General features: G+C 41.8%; 1 protein-coding gene across 1 annotated transcript in view; it reads left to right on the forward strand.

Moving 5' to 3' along the window:
* The window catches only part of LOC147035641 (forkhead box protein K2-like), a 115,981-nt gene extending 97,790 nt beyond the window's left edge, over positions 1–18,191 (forward strand). The window contains exons 5-9 of the mRNA XM_085845788.1: positions 5,334–5,527; positions 7,407–7,594; positions 8,096–8,299; positions 8,691–8,987; positions 10,649–18,191. Coding sequence (XP_085701914.1) covers positions 5,334–5,527; positions 7,407–7,594; positions 8,096–8,299; positions 8,691–8,987; positions 10,649–10,890 — 1,125 coding nt within the window. The 3' untranslated portion in view covers positions 10,891–18,191. The remainder of the gene's footprint in view (positions 1–5,333; positions 5,528–7,406; positions 7,595–8,095; positions 8,300–8,690; positions 8,988–10,648) is intronic.
* Positions 18,192–18,928: the final 737 nt, after the last annotated feature.

Genomic DNA, 18,928 nt, shown 5'->3' on the forward strand with positions numbered 1-18,928 from the left:
AACACACCATACTCCACCATAACCAATTGAGTCATTCCACCTCATATCACTGGAGGCCTCTCAGTTGACCCCCTCAGATTTACTTTAAACTTTCAAAAAATGGTTCCCAGGTATCAAAATGAAACTGCGTAAAACTTTCGGTCCATAGATGCGGTAAACTCTGAGATATTGAGGGTTGAAAATGTGGTTGTGGCCCTATTTTTATGGTCGTTGCGAGCATCACAAAATGAACGGCTACTTTTAAACTCCCACAACTTTTTAAATATTAATGCTAGAGCCTTCAAAATTTCAGAGATTATTTTTCCATAACTGCTCTGTAAGAAACAAACATAAAACGGAGTATACCTCTATTAAGTTTTATGACCTGATCAGTTGAAATCCAGAAAAAAATGTTGGTTTTGTATGAAGACCCAACTTTGAAACCCCATAAATTTCTATTGACCCATCCCAGAAGCTTGAAATTTTCTTCATGTAATAACTGTATGGTAGTAGTATTCAAATACATGTTTACTTTTCTTAATCAGTCATATATGATAGTCATGATCCCTCAAAAATTGAAAACTTTCATTTTTCCCCGAAATTCACGTGAGGATTGCAAATATATGACAAGGTATACCACTTCAAATTGTTCACCATTGGAAAGAGCATATTCAAGTTTATAAAAGTGACAAATATCAGTGGTATCTTTTTTTTAAAATATATTTTGTATTTTTTGTTTTAAACTGTTGTTAACACAGTCGTGAATACATGAAGTGTGTGCATGGTGTGGGCACCATGGTAATCATGAAAGATTAGTTCTATGATTCAAATTAATAATACAAAAATATATCACATACTGCAATAACAATGTAATAAAACATTTCACGTAAATGATTTGAATTGGTCCTTGATCTGCTTTTCCAAGTCAGATGCGAGCTTGTACTGCCTCCCAGTTTACATTAGGGGAGCATCAATAACTTTCATCACATGGACCAAAGGAACCCAACAAATGTCCTCCCTTGAATGTAACTATATACACTGCTGACATCGGCAGATCAGCCACTATTCCTGAGTTCTATTTTTAGCCCCAGCCAGATGAGTTAAGCTCTTGCTATTTACAAATGAGAAACAAAGAATTGCAAATTCAAATTTCAAAGTATTGTGTTCATGGTATCCTAATAGCAGATGATATGAATGTACATTGTATATACATGTACTACATGTGAAAGGACTGTTCATTAAATAGCACACACAACATGCACAGCACTGGCAGAACATAATTTATTCAAGTATTTTTAAAATATTGATATAAACATTATACCACTTTGATATTTGACACTTTTGTAAACTTGAATATGCTCTTTCCATTAGTGAACAATTTGAAGTGGTATACCTTGTCATATATTTGCAATCCTCACCTGAATTTCAGGGAAAAATGAAAATTTTCATCCAAAACCAACATTTTTTTTCTGGATTTCAACTGATCAGGTCATAAAATTTAATAGAGGTATACTCAGTTTTATGTTTATTTCTTACAGAGCAGTTATTATAGAAGAATAATCTCTGAAAATTTGAAGGCTCTAGCATTAATATTTAAAAAGTTGTGGGAGTTTAAAAGTAGCCGTTCATTTTGTGATTCTCGCAACGACCATAGAAATAGGGCCACAACCACATTGTCAACCCTCAATATCTCGGAGTTGACCGCATCAATGGACCTAAAATTTTACGCAGCTTTGTTTTGATACCTGGGAAATATTTTATGAAAGTTTAAAGTAAATCTGAGGGGTCAACTGGGAACATTTTCTTAAATTTGGTGATTTCAGATGGAATGACTCAATTACTACATACACTCGATGACAAAATATATTCATTATAAGTAGTAATTACGTAACGGTCGTTAGTGTATATATGTATATATATATATATATATATATATATATATATATATATATATATATATATATATATATATATATATATATATATATATATATGTATATATAGTCATGAATGAAAATCACCCTTTAGGCCTAAGTAACATTTGCTCTCCGGCGAGGATACAGCGGCCGTACGCCTTCTGAATTGACAGAAACGTGCGGCGGCCGCAGAGTTTCTGCGGTGGCCTCAGGGTGGCCCTACGCCATTTGGCTATCTTTTACAGGCCGTAGGGGTCTCCGTGGAATTATTGCGTGGAGTTATAATTTTTTTCATTTCTACGTTTGCCGTAGCAATTCGACAAGCCAAAACAAAAGAACTGGTAAAAAAGAATAAAAAAAAATGAACCCACTCGTTACCGTCCGTCTGGCTGCACGTTCGCTTTAGGGCCCCCCTGCGGTCGCCTTGCGGGCACCTTGTGTCTGCCTTGAAAATTATATGGCCGCCGCAGGAACGCCCTAAGGTCACCGTGCGACATCAAATCAAAGACCGTACGGCACCCCCACGTTTTCGGTCTCCACAATTTATAAATACGCCGTGCGGCTACCCGAAAAATAAAAACATATGTGACTGCTACATTGTGTGATCGTGAAAATACTGCGGCCGCCGTATAATTGCTTGTGGCCATACATTTTGTAGACCCCACGGCCGCCGTGGCAAATGTGACTTAGGCCTTACCAAGGTATTTTAGGAGAGATGTATTTGAGAGAAAGGCTGTTTAATATCATTTATCAAGGTACGTGCACACGGAGTGCGGCAACACCAAGAACATCAATAACCTTAAGGATGCTCGGAGGGCACCGTCACGAGTCTGAGACGGCTATATTACCCTCTTATATTCTCGGTTTTATCCTTGGACAAATGCTTATTTCACATTTTGTCCTTTCATTACAAGAATGGTGAAACACACAGAGATAAGAGCACGTTACGGTTCACTCCCCAGTCTTGCTCTCACAATGCTCCTTAGAATTACTCAAGGTCAATTTAAATCATTTTTCTGCATACACTGTTCTAATTGCCCTTTTTCACAAACAGCCAGCCAAGAGTATATTTTATCACCAAGCCTGCAAAAAGCATATACTGACTTCTAAAGCAAAGCTAATAGAAAAAGGTACGATTCCCGACATATATATATATATATATATATATATATATATATATATATATATATATATATATGTATGTATGTATATATATGTATATGTATATATATATATATATATATATATATATATATATATATATATGTATATATATATATATATATGTATATATATATATATATATATATATATATATATATATATGTATGTAAATATGGATTTATATGTATCTATGTATGTAGATATGTATGTAAGAATATATATGTATGTATGTATATATATGTATGTATGTATGTATGTATGTATATATATGTATATAGATATATATATATGGATATATATGTATGTATGTATGTATGTATGTATATATATGTAAGTGTGTATATATATGTATATATGTGTGTATGTATGTATATATATGTATATATATATATATATTTGTATATATATATATATATATATGTATATATATATGTATATATATATGTATATATATATGTATATATATGTATATGTATGTATATGTATGTATATGTATATATATGTATATATATGTATATATATGTATATATATATATATATATATATATATATATATATATATATGTTGTAATTTTTGTAGGTTTAAGATGTTTTGTGGTCAATTGTAATCATATCTGCTCGGGGTGTTCAAAACGTTATATGAATGAGATGCAGTTGTCAAACTACCTTTTTGTGAGACTCGTCTTTGACTACTGTAAGTTTCTCATTCATCGAGCCTTTTTCCAACCCCACGTATTTCACATTTTGTAGACAAGATACTCTTTCAAAAGGGTCCCTCATGATTTTTTTTCAAGCAATTTATCTAACTTCAGTTTGAGTAAAATTCCGTTATGTAATTTCTCGATATGAATCAAACAGTGTTAGCAATACATACCTCGAGGATATTAATATTTGTGTGTTATGATGTCAACTGAGCTGCCAAAAAAACATCAGCCTTCAATAAAACGAAATTCTTGAATCTGGAATCTTAACAATTGAGAGCTGTGGGATCACAAAAACAAAATCAAAAAATGCAGGTTAAACTACAACGGTACAACGGCACGTGAGAGAGCACATACTTCACAGGGCTAAACAGTTTACATTTTGTATCCCACTGATAGGTTGGATCTGCATGTGGACCCGAACCAACATCTAATCGGCTTGTTCTTGTCACCTCACCAACCTGTCCACCATGTTTTGGCCGAATCCATCCATAATCTTTTGAGATATTGTGATATATATATATATATATATATATATATATATATATATATATATATATATATATATATATATATATATATATATATATGTTTTCGCCCAATCACTCAATGGTGAAGAATCACTTGAAATATTCTCGAATCCAGATCTTCACCAAAATATAATCAGTTCGTCTTTCTCACACACCCAACCTGTCTGTCCACCACGTTTCCTCTGAATCTGTCCTTAACCCTTATGAGATATCCTGTTCACAGACAAACAGACAGACAGGGGTTAAAACATAACCTCAATCCTCCTTCCGTGGTGGAGATAACTAGAATCCGGTGCAAAAAGACTGATGTCGTTTTTGTACTGTGGAGCAATCCATGAGAGTATAATTTTGGATACCTTGCAGGTCACCGATGGATGCCACTCGTAGTGGCCACGTAATTATTCACATCAAAAACGCTTATATTAAAGTTTCATTTGAAAACTTTCATTACGATCATCGTTCGATTCAACGGAGATCGTACTTGTTATCCGAGTGGAATTCCAGCTTTCACCATTTGTTGTGCCAATAATAATAACATTCCTGCTTTTCTTTTTTCAAACAAAGCGATATTGCCAACTCACAACTTTGCATTATGATATAAACATGTGATATTTTTCACATGATGACCTTGTGCCGCACCGACGTATGCAAAAAAATGTCGTGCACACATCCATCTCATCTACATTTTGATTTCCGTTAAGTGTGCCCATATCATCCAAGGGTATTTGACTCGTCACACTTGTGCTCCATCGATTTGTTTGTTCTTTGAGGGGTTGATTGTTCGAATAGTTTGAGAACTAAGAATAAGTGTTGTTCCTCTGGCATATCTGATAACGAATGGAAAATCCGCAGAAATGGACGAGCATTTGTGGCTCGTTTTAATGGTTCGAGATCATTCATTTATTCCTTCATGGTTGCTGGGAAAACTCTTTGACAACCTTCACATTTCTGCATTCATCATGGAACGGAGAAGAGCAGACGATGTTATAAAATACAAACGATCTAATCTCTCTCTCAATCCCAACATCTACCAATACCCGCAGAACTCGATCCGTCACAATCTTTCGCTGAACCGATACTTCGTCAAGGTTCCGCGTTCCCAGGAGGAACCTGGCAAGGGCTCGTTCTGGCGCATCGACCCAGCGTCTGAGGTCAAGCTCACGGAGCAGGCATTCCGTAAGCGCAGGCAGCGTGGCGTTCCCTGCTTCCGACCTCCACTTGGACCACTTTCTTCAAGGTGGGTGCAGATGCAGTCATTCGCGTCGTATTCGCTTAACAGGTAGCCTACACCAAATCCACATCGACGGGTATTCCAATAATTGTTTCTCGCGTCTGCATAACAGCTTGAAAAATTGACGCCTGTTCTCTGAACGTTGGTAATGAAAAAACGATTTCTCCACAACAAAATGATCGATTTCACGCGGTCGACGTTTGGGCCCACTTTCAGGCATTTCTTTATTCCTTTCTTGAAATCAACCAAATCATTATCTCACTGATCCCCCCCCCCACCCTTTCCCAATTGTTTCATTTTTTCTCTGCAAAAGTTAATCTTTCAAATTTCCCTCCCTCCTGCCTAAATCCTTCCCTTCCCTTCGCTCTGTCCCCTGCTTTCCTGGAACCTGATTGTGTAGGACAGAGTAAGTAATGTTTCTCTTTGCGCAACCCACTATCAACCAAATCGCATCTCTTACCTTTTAAGTTCCTGCTTTTGCTGCACTTGTGTATTATTACTCGCAGGGTATGCTTGCACATTGTAAACAACAACGAATCGTGCTTCCCCATTATCTCGGGTCGCTCACCTGCATTTGTTTTTTTTTCTTCCATTTACGGACGCTTTCCGACAGTTCTGTGATTTTTTTTTTTCCCCGGTGTATCGGCTTTGATGTCCGCCGGTAGAAGAAATTTCATCTTTTTATGTCACTCGGAAGGTACCGAACATGAATATCAATCGGTTAGTGAGTCAGAGCTTTATATCTTATTATACTGTCTGTGCACCTGTATCATCTTCCAAAATAATTACTATTTCAATTTACAAAGATTCTTCAACCCTGAGCTCGTTGCATTTGCTTGAAGCTTTCCTTCTGAGCCGTTTCCTTCGAGATTAAATCATTGGCAAAGTCAAGTCCCACTACAAATTATCGCTTGCTTTCAGTCTGGTTTTCGTCGGGTGCTGCTTTGTCGGAATAACATTATCGGCAATTGGGAGTTGAGCAAGTTGTTTCATCTGCGCTTACAAGAACATAGAATATGGCGATCGGAGGTACGTACTCGTGGCAGTGCTTTGGGGGTGGTTACGGCAAGTCATAAAGGTCTCTGTTGCGAAGAACCAACCTTGTACCGATCAACACTTTTGCACGCTACAGAACCCCTGAAAATATTTTGAATGGAACATGTAGGTTAGGTATCCAACAGGATTGTGCAGAGGTTGTGGACTTACCTTTGACCTGTTAAATCTGAGTTTGATTCTCAACCCGACTATAAACTGATAGTTTTCTGCTTCACAGGGTGGTCGTTCCATCACAGTGTGAGCCGTCCCTCGTATGGATATTAAGCTCGGTGTCCTGCATGCTAACATTAGTCGGTGAACGTTACAGATCTCACGGAGTCTTTCGTGAAAATTAGGCGGCCTATCGTCGGCACTCTGAACAAATTACAAATTTCTACCCGGACTAATGCTGGGACGGCAAAGGCAAACAGCCGAGGGTAATATTACCGTAGAGTTGCTTTGGGATGAGCACCACACATCGAGAGATTGAGGGAAGCAGGGGTTGAGATATATATATATATATATATATATATATATATATATATATATATATATATATATATATATATATATATATATATATATATATATATATATAGTAAATATGGAATGTGGATGTTACCTTATAAAAAGGTGATGAGACAGGTGCGATTTTTTATTTTTATTTTTATTTTTTCCAACTGCCCTCCATCTCTGTGTAGTATGAATTTTAACCTCCCCTATCTGAATTACCCATCCCCCTTTTTTATTCCTTCTTTCAACATTCTGATTGTATATGTTTGTGAAAACATCTGGTGATAAAATCCTTGCCCAGCATGTTGAACTCTGTCCTTCTCTGGCCTGGGTTTAGGAGTGCCCCACCATCCCCCAGCCATTCTGGGTCACTCTCTGCTCCCATCAGTGGAGTTCAGACGCCAGACTCGCTATCTCGAGAAGGTTCGCCTGTGCCTAGCATGGGAGGTGAGGCTAACGGTCCCACAGATGTTTCTGCCAAACTGGATGGAGCCTCTGAGGACCGATGTTCGCAAAGTGCCCCAGGTATGAATGCATGTTTGCTACAAGGTGTGTGTGTGTGTGTCTGTCTGTCTGTCTGTCTGTCTGTCTGTCTGTCTGTCTGTCTGTCTGTCTGTCTGTCTGTCTGTCTGTCTGTCTGTCTGTCTGTCTGTCCGGCAAGCTTCAGGAGCATGTGCATTGCTTTCAAAACAGCAATGGTATTTTAAATAGCCATTAAGGATGAGATGATGCAGATTCATTTCAATCAAGTGCATATTGAACACTGTGAGTCGAATCAAGATTTTCTCCTTTTGGTGCTTTATTATTGACCTGCCCCCTGTAGGTTAAAATATGAATTTGGAATGTGTATGGGCACTTACTAGCATATTCATTTTGTAAAAGTATGGTGTCCTTGTTGTTGGGGAACTTAAAATATTTGTCATGACGACGTATGAATGTAATCGTTTTGAAAAGTGTTATGTTATGACCTGTTTTGGAACTTTTTCATGTCCATTAACTGTTGCATCTAATTGTTATTGTTATTAGGTTCTCCCATCTCTGCACCGACCGGACCCTTGGTCCAGCACCAGCTTCCAGCTATCGTTTCGAGATCTGTGAGTTACGGACACTTTTCGACTGCTTCCATACCCCCAGGGCCTCGACCCAGGCCCTTGTGCCCCGTTACCACCTTTGCCAATGGCTGCGCCATTGGGACGTCTCGCCCAGAGGTCGATGACAAAGAGCTAAAAGGTGCGCAAGCCGAGCCTGAAGTCGTGCAGGTTGATCGAGCTGTTTTTTGCACCTGTTTGCTCAAGAAGAAATTATATTAGAAAAATCACTCGATTTGCGGGACAGTTAAAGGAGTTGTGAATTTCTCTTGTTGAAGTGTTATCTTGTGTTCCATGTTGTGTCACACGTGAGTTGTCCACATCACCAGGTATTTTCAAAAGGTTCGAAGTAACTTTAAACGGCGCATGATAGCGAGTGCTCGCACAACTCGGCTGCATGTCATATCATTTTGGTGAATAGATGAGGGTCATTTTTTTTTTTTTTTAAATTAAGGGACTATATTGAGAAGGTTCGCATATTCCAAAAAACGATCTCCTCCCCTCCCTGTTTTTTGCCTCCTCCCCATGTGCAGGACATATGAAGCTCAGCTTCTCGTTGTCATCGAGTGTCATACAATCTCCGCTGTCCTCACATGCTTCCGCATCTGAGATACAGCCATCGCACAATCTGGAATCGCACTACGTGGCAGTACAAGGAACTGGATCTGACCAGGGAGTGCCTACAAACATCGTATCCACCTGCTCGTCAGCCGTTTCAGTTGTGCGTTCGCCCGGCTCCCTGGGACAACAACATTTTCCGGTGATGACGAGGGCACAGAACGGACTGAGAGCAAACCCCACACTTCACGGTCAATGGCTTGAAGCACAAGGTGCGATGTAACGCCATGCTGCGATACCTTTTCCACTGCGGGCAGTTTTTCCTACCTACTTGTCACACTTCATACAGTGGAGCAGTGCAACATTTTAACACATCTGCATCCTAAGTTTGGCCTTCGGGTATATCTTAGAGATGGCTGATTTGTATCTGGGTTCTTTGGCTAAAATACATGTCTGTTCCAGTTACCCATTGCAGTCTAAACGAGAAGGACACTCACTAGAGTGCATACCTTCGCCACGAAATGCCTGATCCATGAGAACATATCAGGGCCAATAAATTTGTGAAATATTGTGATACATATTGTTTATGGCACCATCTCTCAATGGTGAAGAAGCACTTAAAAAATTCTCATATCTGGATCTGGATCTTCGCCAAAATCGAATCAATTCATCATTGTCACACACCCAAGCTGTCCACCAACTTTCGTACAAATCCTTCCACAACCTTTTCAAATACCATGCTTTTAGCGTTTTTTGGCCTTATCACTTAAGAACAGTAGAACGGCACGCGGTCGAGTGCATCCCTCCACCAGTCTGAACAGTTTACATGTTGGATCCGCATCCGGACCAGAACTAAAATGAAATCGGCTTGTTCTTGTCACTTACCCAACTCATCCACCAAGTTTCGTCTGAATCAGTCCATGACTTTTTGAGATAACCTTCTCACAGACAGACAGACAGACAAACATAACCTCCTTCACCATCGTTGTCAGTGGTGATAAAAAAAAAATTTTTGAAAAAAATAGTTTATTTTTTTCCGACCTGTCCATATTTCATTTTCACGTGTAACTGGAAACAAACTGTTTTGTTTGTCATTGCCAGGAAGGTCATTCGCATCATTTTTCCTGTCCTTTATTTGAGGCTTTAGCCATTTGAGCACTCTATTGCGTGTCCATGACAAATGTCTGACTTTACACGATGCATTATCTGTATTAGCTCGCCTGTTCGAAGAACAGAGAGCTATAGCGATATCCCCGGCGTGAGCGTCAGCGTGAAAATGTTAAAGTTTTTGGTGCAAGTTATTGAGAAGCTTGCCATTCATTTAATATGTGTACTAGGATGCTGATATTTGGCATGGAGGTTCCTTTGGGGTATACTATTGATGTAGTGAAGTTGAAATTAAAAAATAATTTCAAATGTTTTAAATTTTTGACCTGTTTTGAACTTAACTTTTTTGGAGCAAATCAACGTTAAAGTTTTTGGTGCAAGTTATTATTTAGAAGCTTGCCATTCATTTAATATGTGTACTAGGATGCTGATATTTGGCATGGAGGTTCCATTGGGGTATACTATTGGTGTAGTGAAGTTGAAATTAACAAATTATTTTTTTAAAAAAATTTAAATTTCAACCTAAGATGGTGTCAAAGCCACCCAATGCTCGCCTGTTTATACTAGACGCTTGCCAATCATTTAATATGTGTACTAGTTTATGGATTACAATAAAGAAATACATATATTGCTTTAAAATTATTTGGATCAGACTTCACTGCATTGCTTTATAAAAAATATTATTAGACGAGTCTTTTAAAAACGATAAATGTATAAACAGGCGAGCATTGGGGTGGCTTTGACACCAACTCTCTGGTCTTTTCTCTCTTTTAATGCTGGGGTGTCGGTGTTTGTTTTTTGTCTGTTTGTTTTTTCCGATTCCCAGGCAAAACCAACATTTCCGCAGTACTGTCCAACACGCCCAACGGTACATCAACATCCATGCTGACAATGGGTGCCCACATATTGAAGCGGCCCGGTGGAGTGCCTGCCATGGGGGTAATCCCTGGACATGGGACAGAGTCAAAGAGGCCCAAGTTGGAGAATGGGAGCGACGGCGTTGCTGCGAGCAATGGGACTATTACAGGCTCCGAAGGGCATGCCATTCATCAAAATGGGGAAAACTAGTTCTGCTCACCAAAAGGCACAGCAGGAAAAGATAAAAGTGTTGGTTGATGGGGAAAAAAAAAAATCAGTGGAAATAGAACTGAAAGGATTCATGGGTTGTTGCTTGAGTGACCTGAAGTTTATGAGTAGATGAGTCTCTGTGATTTGATGGATTGGGTAGCTTGGATAGCCAGTGAGTCTCTCCGTGTTGTCCTCTCGTTCGAGCGATGTTGAAATTGGTCCCGATTCAGTTGTTGGTTGAAGGTTCTCGGGTAAATGAGGTGGACATGACATTTATGAATGATAAGCCGGTGAATAATTTGCTGATTTTAACGGATTTTTTTCTGAGTGGATGTTTCATCGTCGTTTCCATTTCGTTATGGGTCGCTCTTCTTGCACTAACACATTTGCATATCTTCACAAGTGCCAGGCGAGACTTCGCTGCATTACACGTAATGACAACACGTGGGCTTTGTTCCTCCGAATGGGCTGCATTTGTTCGCCTGACCTTGAAAGCTCGGTATTTTCGTCCGACCGAGAACCAGGAAGGCCAAGATATAATCATCATTCTGGCTCCTGATTGGTGGAAATTTATCAACTCGTTATGTCAGTTAAAACCTCAGTTGGGGGTGGGGTGGACGATCGTAGTGCCACTGATGAGAAGTGAAATCATTACTGAGCACCTCAGCAATGAAAGGAAAGGGTCAGCCCGGTCAGAAGCGTCGAGGGAGAAGGTACACACCGCATATTGTGAAGGACGAGAGTTGAATACATAGGGGGTCGCGAGAGGATTAAACGAAGGGGATGCTATGACGATTTGAATTACTTGGCAAAGCTCAGCCTAGTTTTGCACATTCCAGGTACGCCAAATAGGGATCATTAAAAAGCCACTGCGACCTCATCGGAGTTTGTAATATAATGTACGTTTGTGACGATGCGGCCGCATTGCATCTTCATCATAACGACGTGATCAACTGCCGTGGCTTTATCGCCCCCTTTATTTCCTGCTTCATACTCACATTTTTTTCCCGGTTCCTTCCAAAGGAGCCGTGTCCTAATACATTGTCGTCAAAAGGGGCCAAAATGCACTTTGGAGTTAAAACTCCTATCCCAGCTCCATCACTTTTTTGTTGTTGTTGTTGTTGTTGTTGTTGTTGTTGTTGTTGTTCACACCACATGTTCGACCTCAGTGTGCCGCACAGCTTGTACGCAGTAATCCATCGTGTTTGTAACGTGGAACATTTTTACCGTATTACACCCTTTCATTTCCTTTCATGGGACGTCTGTCCTTTCTCCGTGTGACAAACCAGCCATAGGAGTGGCTATCTGAACTTCTTCTGAAACCTCCTGTTCCAGACCCGCTGAACAGAGAGACTCCTGGCCCCATTTGTGTACGAGCTGCACAGTTTTAATTTGTGCACCAGTCCAAAAGGATGATGCAGGGGTGGCACACTTACCTTTGAGCTTTAGTCTGGCTTCAATTCTTGGCCCGACAATAAACTGTCATGCTACGCCCTGCCTGCCAAGCACCAATCCGACAAAGTGTGCCATTCCCTGGATGGACGTTGAGCTGAGCGTCCTGTCTGTTAGCATTAGTTGGTGGATGTTAAAGACCCCACAGAAGAGTTGGTGAGTTATTGATATTGCCGGCACCCTGAATAACTTTCAAATTTCTGCCCTGACTACCGCTGTGAAGGCAAAGGTAAATCACCCAGGGTAATCTTGCCATGTACCCATCACATGTGAGACGCGTCCATGACTTGGTGTTTTGAAACTACAAAAGATCATTGGTAGGGATGGAGAATGATCTGAGGTTGTGGTGGTCCACCGGCAACTGTTGAAGCCCTGAACAGACAAGTGCATTTGAATACACTGGGGGAGGTAGTTTGACATGTGTGAGAAGAGAGTGGAGGTGACGGCGACCTTGAATCGTGGCGTCTTCACGAGGGGAAAATTGATGGACGAATGTGTGCGACCTGGAGAGAATGGAGATGGGCAGGGATGCAAAGAACATAAGGAGCAACACCTGAGAGGTGGTATAACGAAAGAGTTGCCATAATGAGAAGGAAGTGGACCCCCTGCTTCTATTTGTGAGAGGTGCCAATGATGTTCCAAGGGAGCTTTAGGTTCCATCAAATCCAGGAAAGACAATTGTAAGACAATGGCACGAGACCATAAGGAAGAGCAGCATTGCTTTGAGCGGCATACAGATGTCTTGTATGTTGTGGGAACTTCATATTTACCAATGAAGGACTTGGTATAATGGAGGATTCCAAATCTGCAGCTGGTTTTGGAGACCAGCTTTTGATATATGGTCTGCCCTTGAGTTGTCATCGCTGATAGCAAGTCCGAGTTTGAGAGACTGAACCTCTTCTAGTGTTTGATTGAGGAACTATATTAGGTTTGTTCGTTGGACGATCGCTAAGACCGTCTCACATTATTAATACTGTATTGATCATTAAGACTATCCCAAATGACTGGAGACATGGAAGTATCCTCCCATTTTGGAAAGGAAAAGGTGATAAGCATGTGTGTAGCAACCGCTGTGGCATCACTGTGTTCTCCATGCCCGGCAAGCTGTTTGCTCGAGTTCCCATTGCTCGAGTGAGACCGGTGCTTCAGAGCAAAAACACCGCCCAGACGAGGCAGGATTCTCTCCTGGACCGAATACCACAGAACAGATCTTTGTCATTGGTCAGTTGATCGAAAAATCCAAGGAATTCAACAGATCTGCCAACATTGCCTTCTTTGACTCGAAAGTAGCTTTTGACTCGGCATGCTGTGAAACACTTGGGGAAGTACCTGAGGTGTCTGCCATTCCTCCAGCCCTTATACTACTCGTAAAGTCTCTCTACACTGATATGTGTAGCACTGTTCAGATTGGAAATCGACTTTGTGAGGAATTTCACATCGTTAGGTGTATGACAGGGTTACATTCAGGTAGTGGACAAAAAAATTGGAAACACCTGGATAAATGAGGGGCATCAACCAATGGCTTTCACACAGGTGTGTGCCCCCCCCCCCCAATGCCCCCATCCACAGAGTAAGTGTGGTCACTCAATGGTTTGATGAGCATGACACTGATGTTATCCATATGCCATGGCCTTCTCAGTCACCAGATCTGAACCAAATCGATCCTTTATGGGATATTCTGGAATGATGCCCTGGACAGCGTTTTTCACCTCCATCAAGCAGGTGTGAGTTGATTGACTTTCTCGTGGAAGAATGGTGCCACATCCCTCCGAGAGAATTCCAGATGCTGGTGGACACTATGCCATGGCACATGCAGGACGTACTGGCCGCACAAGGTGGCCCAACGGCCTATAAAGTGACTTTACATTGGTGTTTCCATATTTTTGTCCACTACCTGTACTTTTCCCAGAGCTGTTAAACACCTTTATCAACTCCTGCTTCCCACTGACTGTGGAATGATGCTTAGGCAATATCAGCTTATTGACTTGGACGATGTTAATGAGATAGCTATCTTCACAACAAGTGGAATTGCCCTCAAAATGTCCCTGCTGGCACAACAACAATAAGTGTGTGGAATTGTACATCATTTGGCTTAAGACCAAAGCTATGGCTATCACACCCACTAACATCAATCCACCAGACCGACAGATCCATGGCGAACGAGTGCAATATGTGGATCAGTTCACGTATGTATTCTGCGTAATAAACAAAGCTGGCACTGTTTCGTGACATCACTTCTCATAGCACCAAAGCAGCTGCGGCTCTCAGCCGTGTCTTGCCCACTTTTCCACAAGAGGCGCATCCAACGGGGCAACAAAAACCAAGATTTACCATGCCCTGGTGCTACCTGATGTTGGTTTAATGGTTAGGGTGGTGGGCTTTGGATCCTAGGGTCCTGAGTTCAAATCCCGTTCAGCTGTTGAATTAATACCAGGTGGGGTTAACTCGTCCTGTCATCCTTCCGAGGTCGGCAAAATGAGTGCCAGCATGCTGGTATTCTGTGTCAGAGTGGTGACCCGTCCAGGATTGTGTCCAATAGCCAAGAAGACTGCTTAAGCAGCACCAACGCTCTGCACAGAGTATGGTCCCAATCTCCTCCTCGTTGTGCTATCTGTCCTCTTGTATATGGGTCGGAGATGTGGGCAACCACAGCTGCAGACCTGTGCAGACTGTACGTATTCAACATTAAATGCCTGAGACATCTAGAGTACGTACATTGGCACCAGTGCATCATTAAACTCGCTGATTTGCCTCCTAACCAAACTATCCATAGCCTTGTCCTTACTCCACCAGCGACACTTCCATTGGAATGGACACCTTCATAGCATGCCAGCACACCTACCACCAGGTGTATTGCTTCAATCCAACTGAAGCTGGCTGGCAATGCATTCGAGGCCACCCCAAAACAACATGGACTGAGATAATCAGACAATATCTGACTCCAGCCAACCTAGTCAGGCCAACATTAGCCTGATCATTGCTCATCAACTCTTCAGAGACCAGAAAGGAGGGAGCGTCAGCGACCAAAGTGAGCCTTCAACAAAGCCCCTAAATTGAGTGAAGTCGAGTTTGTTTGGCAATCCTTCTGGAGCGACAGGGTGAGACAGATTTTCCAAGTGTTGGACCAGCATCTGATCCTTTCCAGTTCATCTTAGAGGGAAGCCCCTGCTCCTAGACTGTCAGTGGGATGTGGAATCGTACAGTATAATGTTGTCCCATGCAAATTGGAAAATAGGGTTTTGCAGAGCATCAGACATGTCATAAATGCAAACGAGAAACACTGACAAAGACAGCGACAGACGCACACTGACACGGATAGTCATTGTCCGTGCCAGTGGGGGCATTCCAGCCTCTACTTAGCAGATGAGAGGATTCAGTTGAAAGCTTTATGCTGACTGCATGATTGGATGAAGTTGTAAGAAGAACCACTCCTTTCGTGTCTTCATACGCATAGGGTTGCCAAGGCAGTTTTTCCTTGACTAAGGGGGCACAATTATGGGCGGGTCGCCACTCCGACGCTGGATACTCGAATTGCTCGTTCTTCCCAGTAAGCTGGTACTCATTTTGCTAACCTCGGAAGGTTGACAGGCTGAGTCACCCCACCTGGTGTTGTTATAACGGCACAACAGTGGCTCAAACTCAGAACTCTAAGATCTTAAGCCTGCCACCTTAACCGTTATGCCAACACCAAGCTTGGAGTAAGTTAGCTAGCTGGGAAAGAAGGCTGCCCTTGTATTCCACAGGGAGAAACTTGGCAAGCCGAGCAGGGTGCCAGGTTGTTGACTGCCTGAGATGGATGCAGATGGACAACCCTGATCTCTTGCTTGACATTCAAAGCCTACATCCATTGTTGAAAGAGGCAACAACATGTACAAAGGGAGTGGCCGGGCCAGAAGCCAAACTGATTCACAGATATGGCCGTTTAAGAAAAGGAAATTGTAATTTTGCTTCTAAGTGGAAGTAAGATAACTGGCCCGTAGATGAGAGGATCTGTTTTGACATCGTTCTTGTGTATGGAAGTGATGTTAGCCGTTTGCTACGCAGATGCGATGCATCCTAAGGTGAAGGCTGAAGTTGGCAGATCGGACAAGATACATCAGCAAATCAGGACTTGAGAGTATGGGTGTTGGTGACAATTGGGGTGCAGTCAAGGTTGTCTGGATCTTTTATCTCATTTCTCAAGTGAAAAGGTCAATGTCCAGGAAGTGATGGGCATTAGGGGGTAAGGTGGATGGATTGGCTACTCGAGTTTTGGAAGCAAACACTCAGTTCAGTAAGGTATTCAGTTGACGTGTGACCCGAGTGTTCCAGGTTTTATTCGCTGTCTGGTGGTATTGTTATAATGCTAACCTAATGGTAAATTGGGAACATTGTGCACTACTTTTATTGGTGCTACTTACAAATTGTAAAGGCATGCTGTTTGTCAGTGTTTGTTTGTCGCTGTCCGTGTCAGTGTGTGTCTGTTGCTGTCAGTGTGTGTCTGTTGCTGTCCGTGTCAGTGTGTGTTTGTCGCTGTCCATGTCAGTGTGTCGCTGTCGCTGTCAGAGTGTCTGTCGCTGTCCTTGTCAGTGCCTATTGCTGCCCGTGTCAGTGTCATTGTCTGTCGCTGTCAGTGTGTGTTTGTCTTTATACCTGTCCCTATCTGAATTGTTATTGTGTCTGTCTTTCTGTGGTCGGGCTCCTCCCCCCCCCCCCACCTCTCCTTTTTGTGTGTTTGTGTGCAGGCCTCCCTTTTCAGCCAATGGGAATTTGTTTTTAATGTGTATACTTTCAAGTTTACAGAAACAATTTTTCCTTTTGTTTGTTTTTACTTTTAATGTGAGAATCTGTTTGTAATACAAACTTATTTCAGTTGTATGAACCTTTCTGCCTCCCCTCCCACGTCCCCCCTCCCCCTGCCCCAACCCCAAATCCGGCAACTATTTCTACTCTCTAAGGTGTGCTGTGTTTGTGCGTCCAATGTTATGAATCACGCCTTTTACTAGAGGAAGATATTTGTGTATAAATGGGATGTGGGGGAAGGATGGTGTAAGTTTCCAGCAACGCATCGCTTGCAGGGCTCGGTTTGGGGACGGTACGATTGCCAGCCCTTGTGCACTTCAGGCTGCAAGCTTTGTTTGGTTACCATTCGGTCAACACCAAGCACTCTACATCTGTGTCCCTCGTGCGCCACGGCCTAGCGCGCCAGTCAAGTGTGCACACCGTGTTGGTGTACGTATACTCGATGCGAGGCTCAGATGTCACAGGACCAAGTGTCACAAACCCACGTACAGGAAGACGATGAGCTCTATTGTTCATTGTGAGGTTGATATTATTGTTGTGGTCATACAGGTTGCATTGCTGTCATCCACAAGGCTTTTTGTGCTGTGCCTCTTGGCAAAAAAAAAGCAAACTATTGGCAGATTGTCAGCCTCAATTGGCCAAAGCCAGAGTGGTCGTGTAATCTTTTACCCTCTTTTGTAGTGTGCGTACTCCTGTAACTCAACCTAGCATTATACTTCACAAGATTGTTTCAAGACAATTCGGTAAATTATGTATTTTTACGTGTTATGTTTTGTAACAAAACTACTTTTTTTTTACAGTAGGCCGAGTGGGTGTTTTACTACGGCACCGTCGACGTCGCCCTTTTGATGGTATGCATTTCAGTTCAAATTTTGTGCCCAAATCTCAAGACTTGGAAGGACGGGCTGTCCTTCGTTGGAATTTGTCGAAGCCAATCCATGAATCGCGTTGCTGTGCCGTGAGGATGAGGGATTGTGTCAATTTGTCGTCCCCGGGGAGCAAGTGACCAAATTCCTGGGTAAGCTGATGTCATTTCCCCCACTTTATTCTCATTGTTCATTTGTTTTTTTTTGTTTTTTAAAAATCGTTCTCGTTTTGTATTCCCAAGACGATGCTTTGACCTCCCGGCCATCAGTGGTGACCCTTGCATCTCCAGCTTAGCCGTTCCCATTGTCCTCCCGGTTGTTTGGGTTTGGTGTTTTACAGTACGTTTGGTCCTCATGTACAGTCCATCGGAACGCGAGTCTGGTATAATGGCTGCTTTTAAATGTCTGCAAAAAAAAGAGAAACCAAACGCATTACATCTGCTCGTGATTGGAAACCTTTTTCTTGTTGTCACCGATGAGTTGAGCGTTGTGTTGTCTGCCGCACCTTCCGTCCATCCGTCTGTGTTTTCAGCATAAAGTCCAAGTGTTCCTTTTTAAAGCTCGCAAACTTTGCATTCGGCGTGACGAGGTTGCTTTTGGCAACCAAAGAAATTATTTGTTCGTTTCTTTTTAAGGGCGAGGGGGTCAATCTGTGCATTCACTACGAATAGCACTTAATGCGGTTTGCATGTGTTTCATTTTGTTTTTAAAGAACTTGTAAAAGTTTCATTTTATGAGAATCAACAAAAAGATATGCAAATGTGTGCTGGGCCTAGTAAAACGAGTTATTTTGTCCTTTTGATTAAAGTGCATACCCACGTCTAGGAGGGAATCGCACATGCCATGTACAAATGTTCTCAGATGCAAGAATGTGTACACGAAGGTTGATGCATCTCTTGTTGTGAAAGATGGCTGGAAAGTTGGTGGAGGAGGGGTTG

This window comes from Eptatretus burgeri, chromosome 1 (genome assembly GCF_056783735.1).
Source record: "Eptatretus burgeri isolate ZD-2024b chromosome 1, Ebu_testis_v1, whole genome shotgun sequence".
NCBI lineage: Eukaryota > Metazoa > Chordata > Myxini > Myxiniformes > Myxinidae > Eptatretus > Eptatretus burgeri.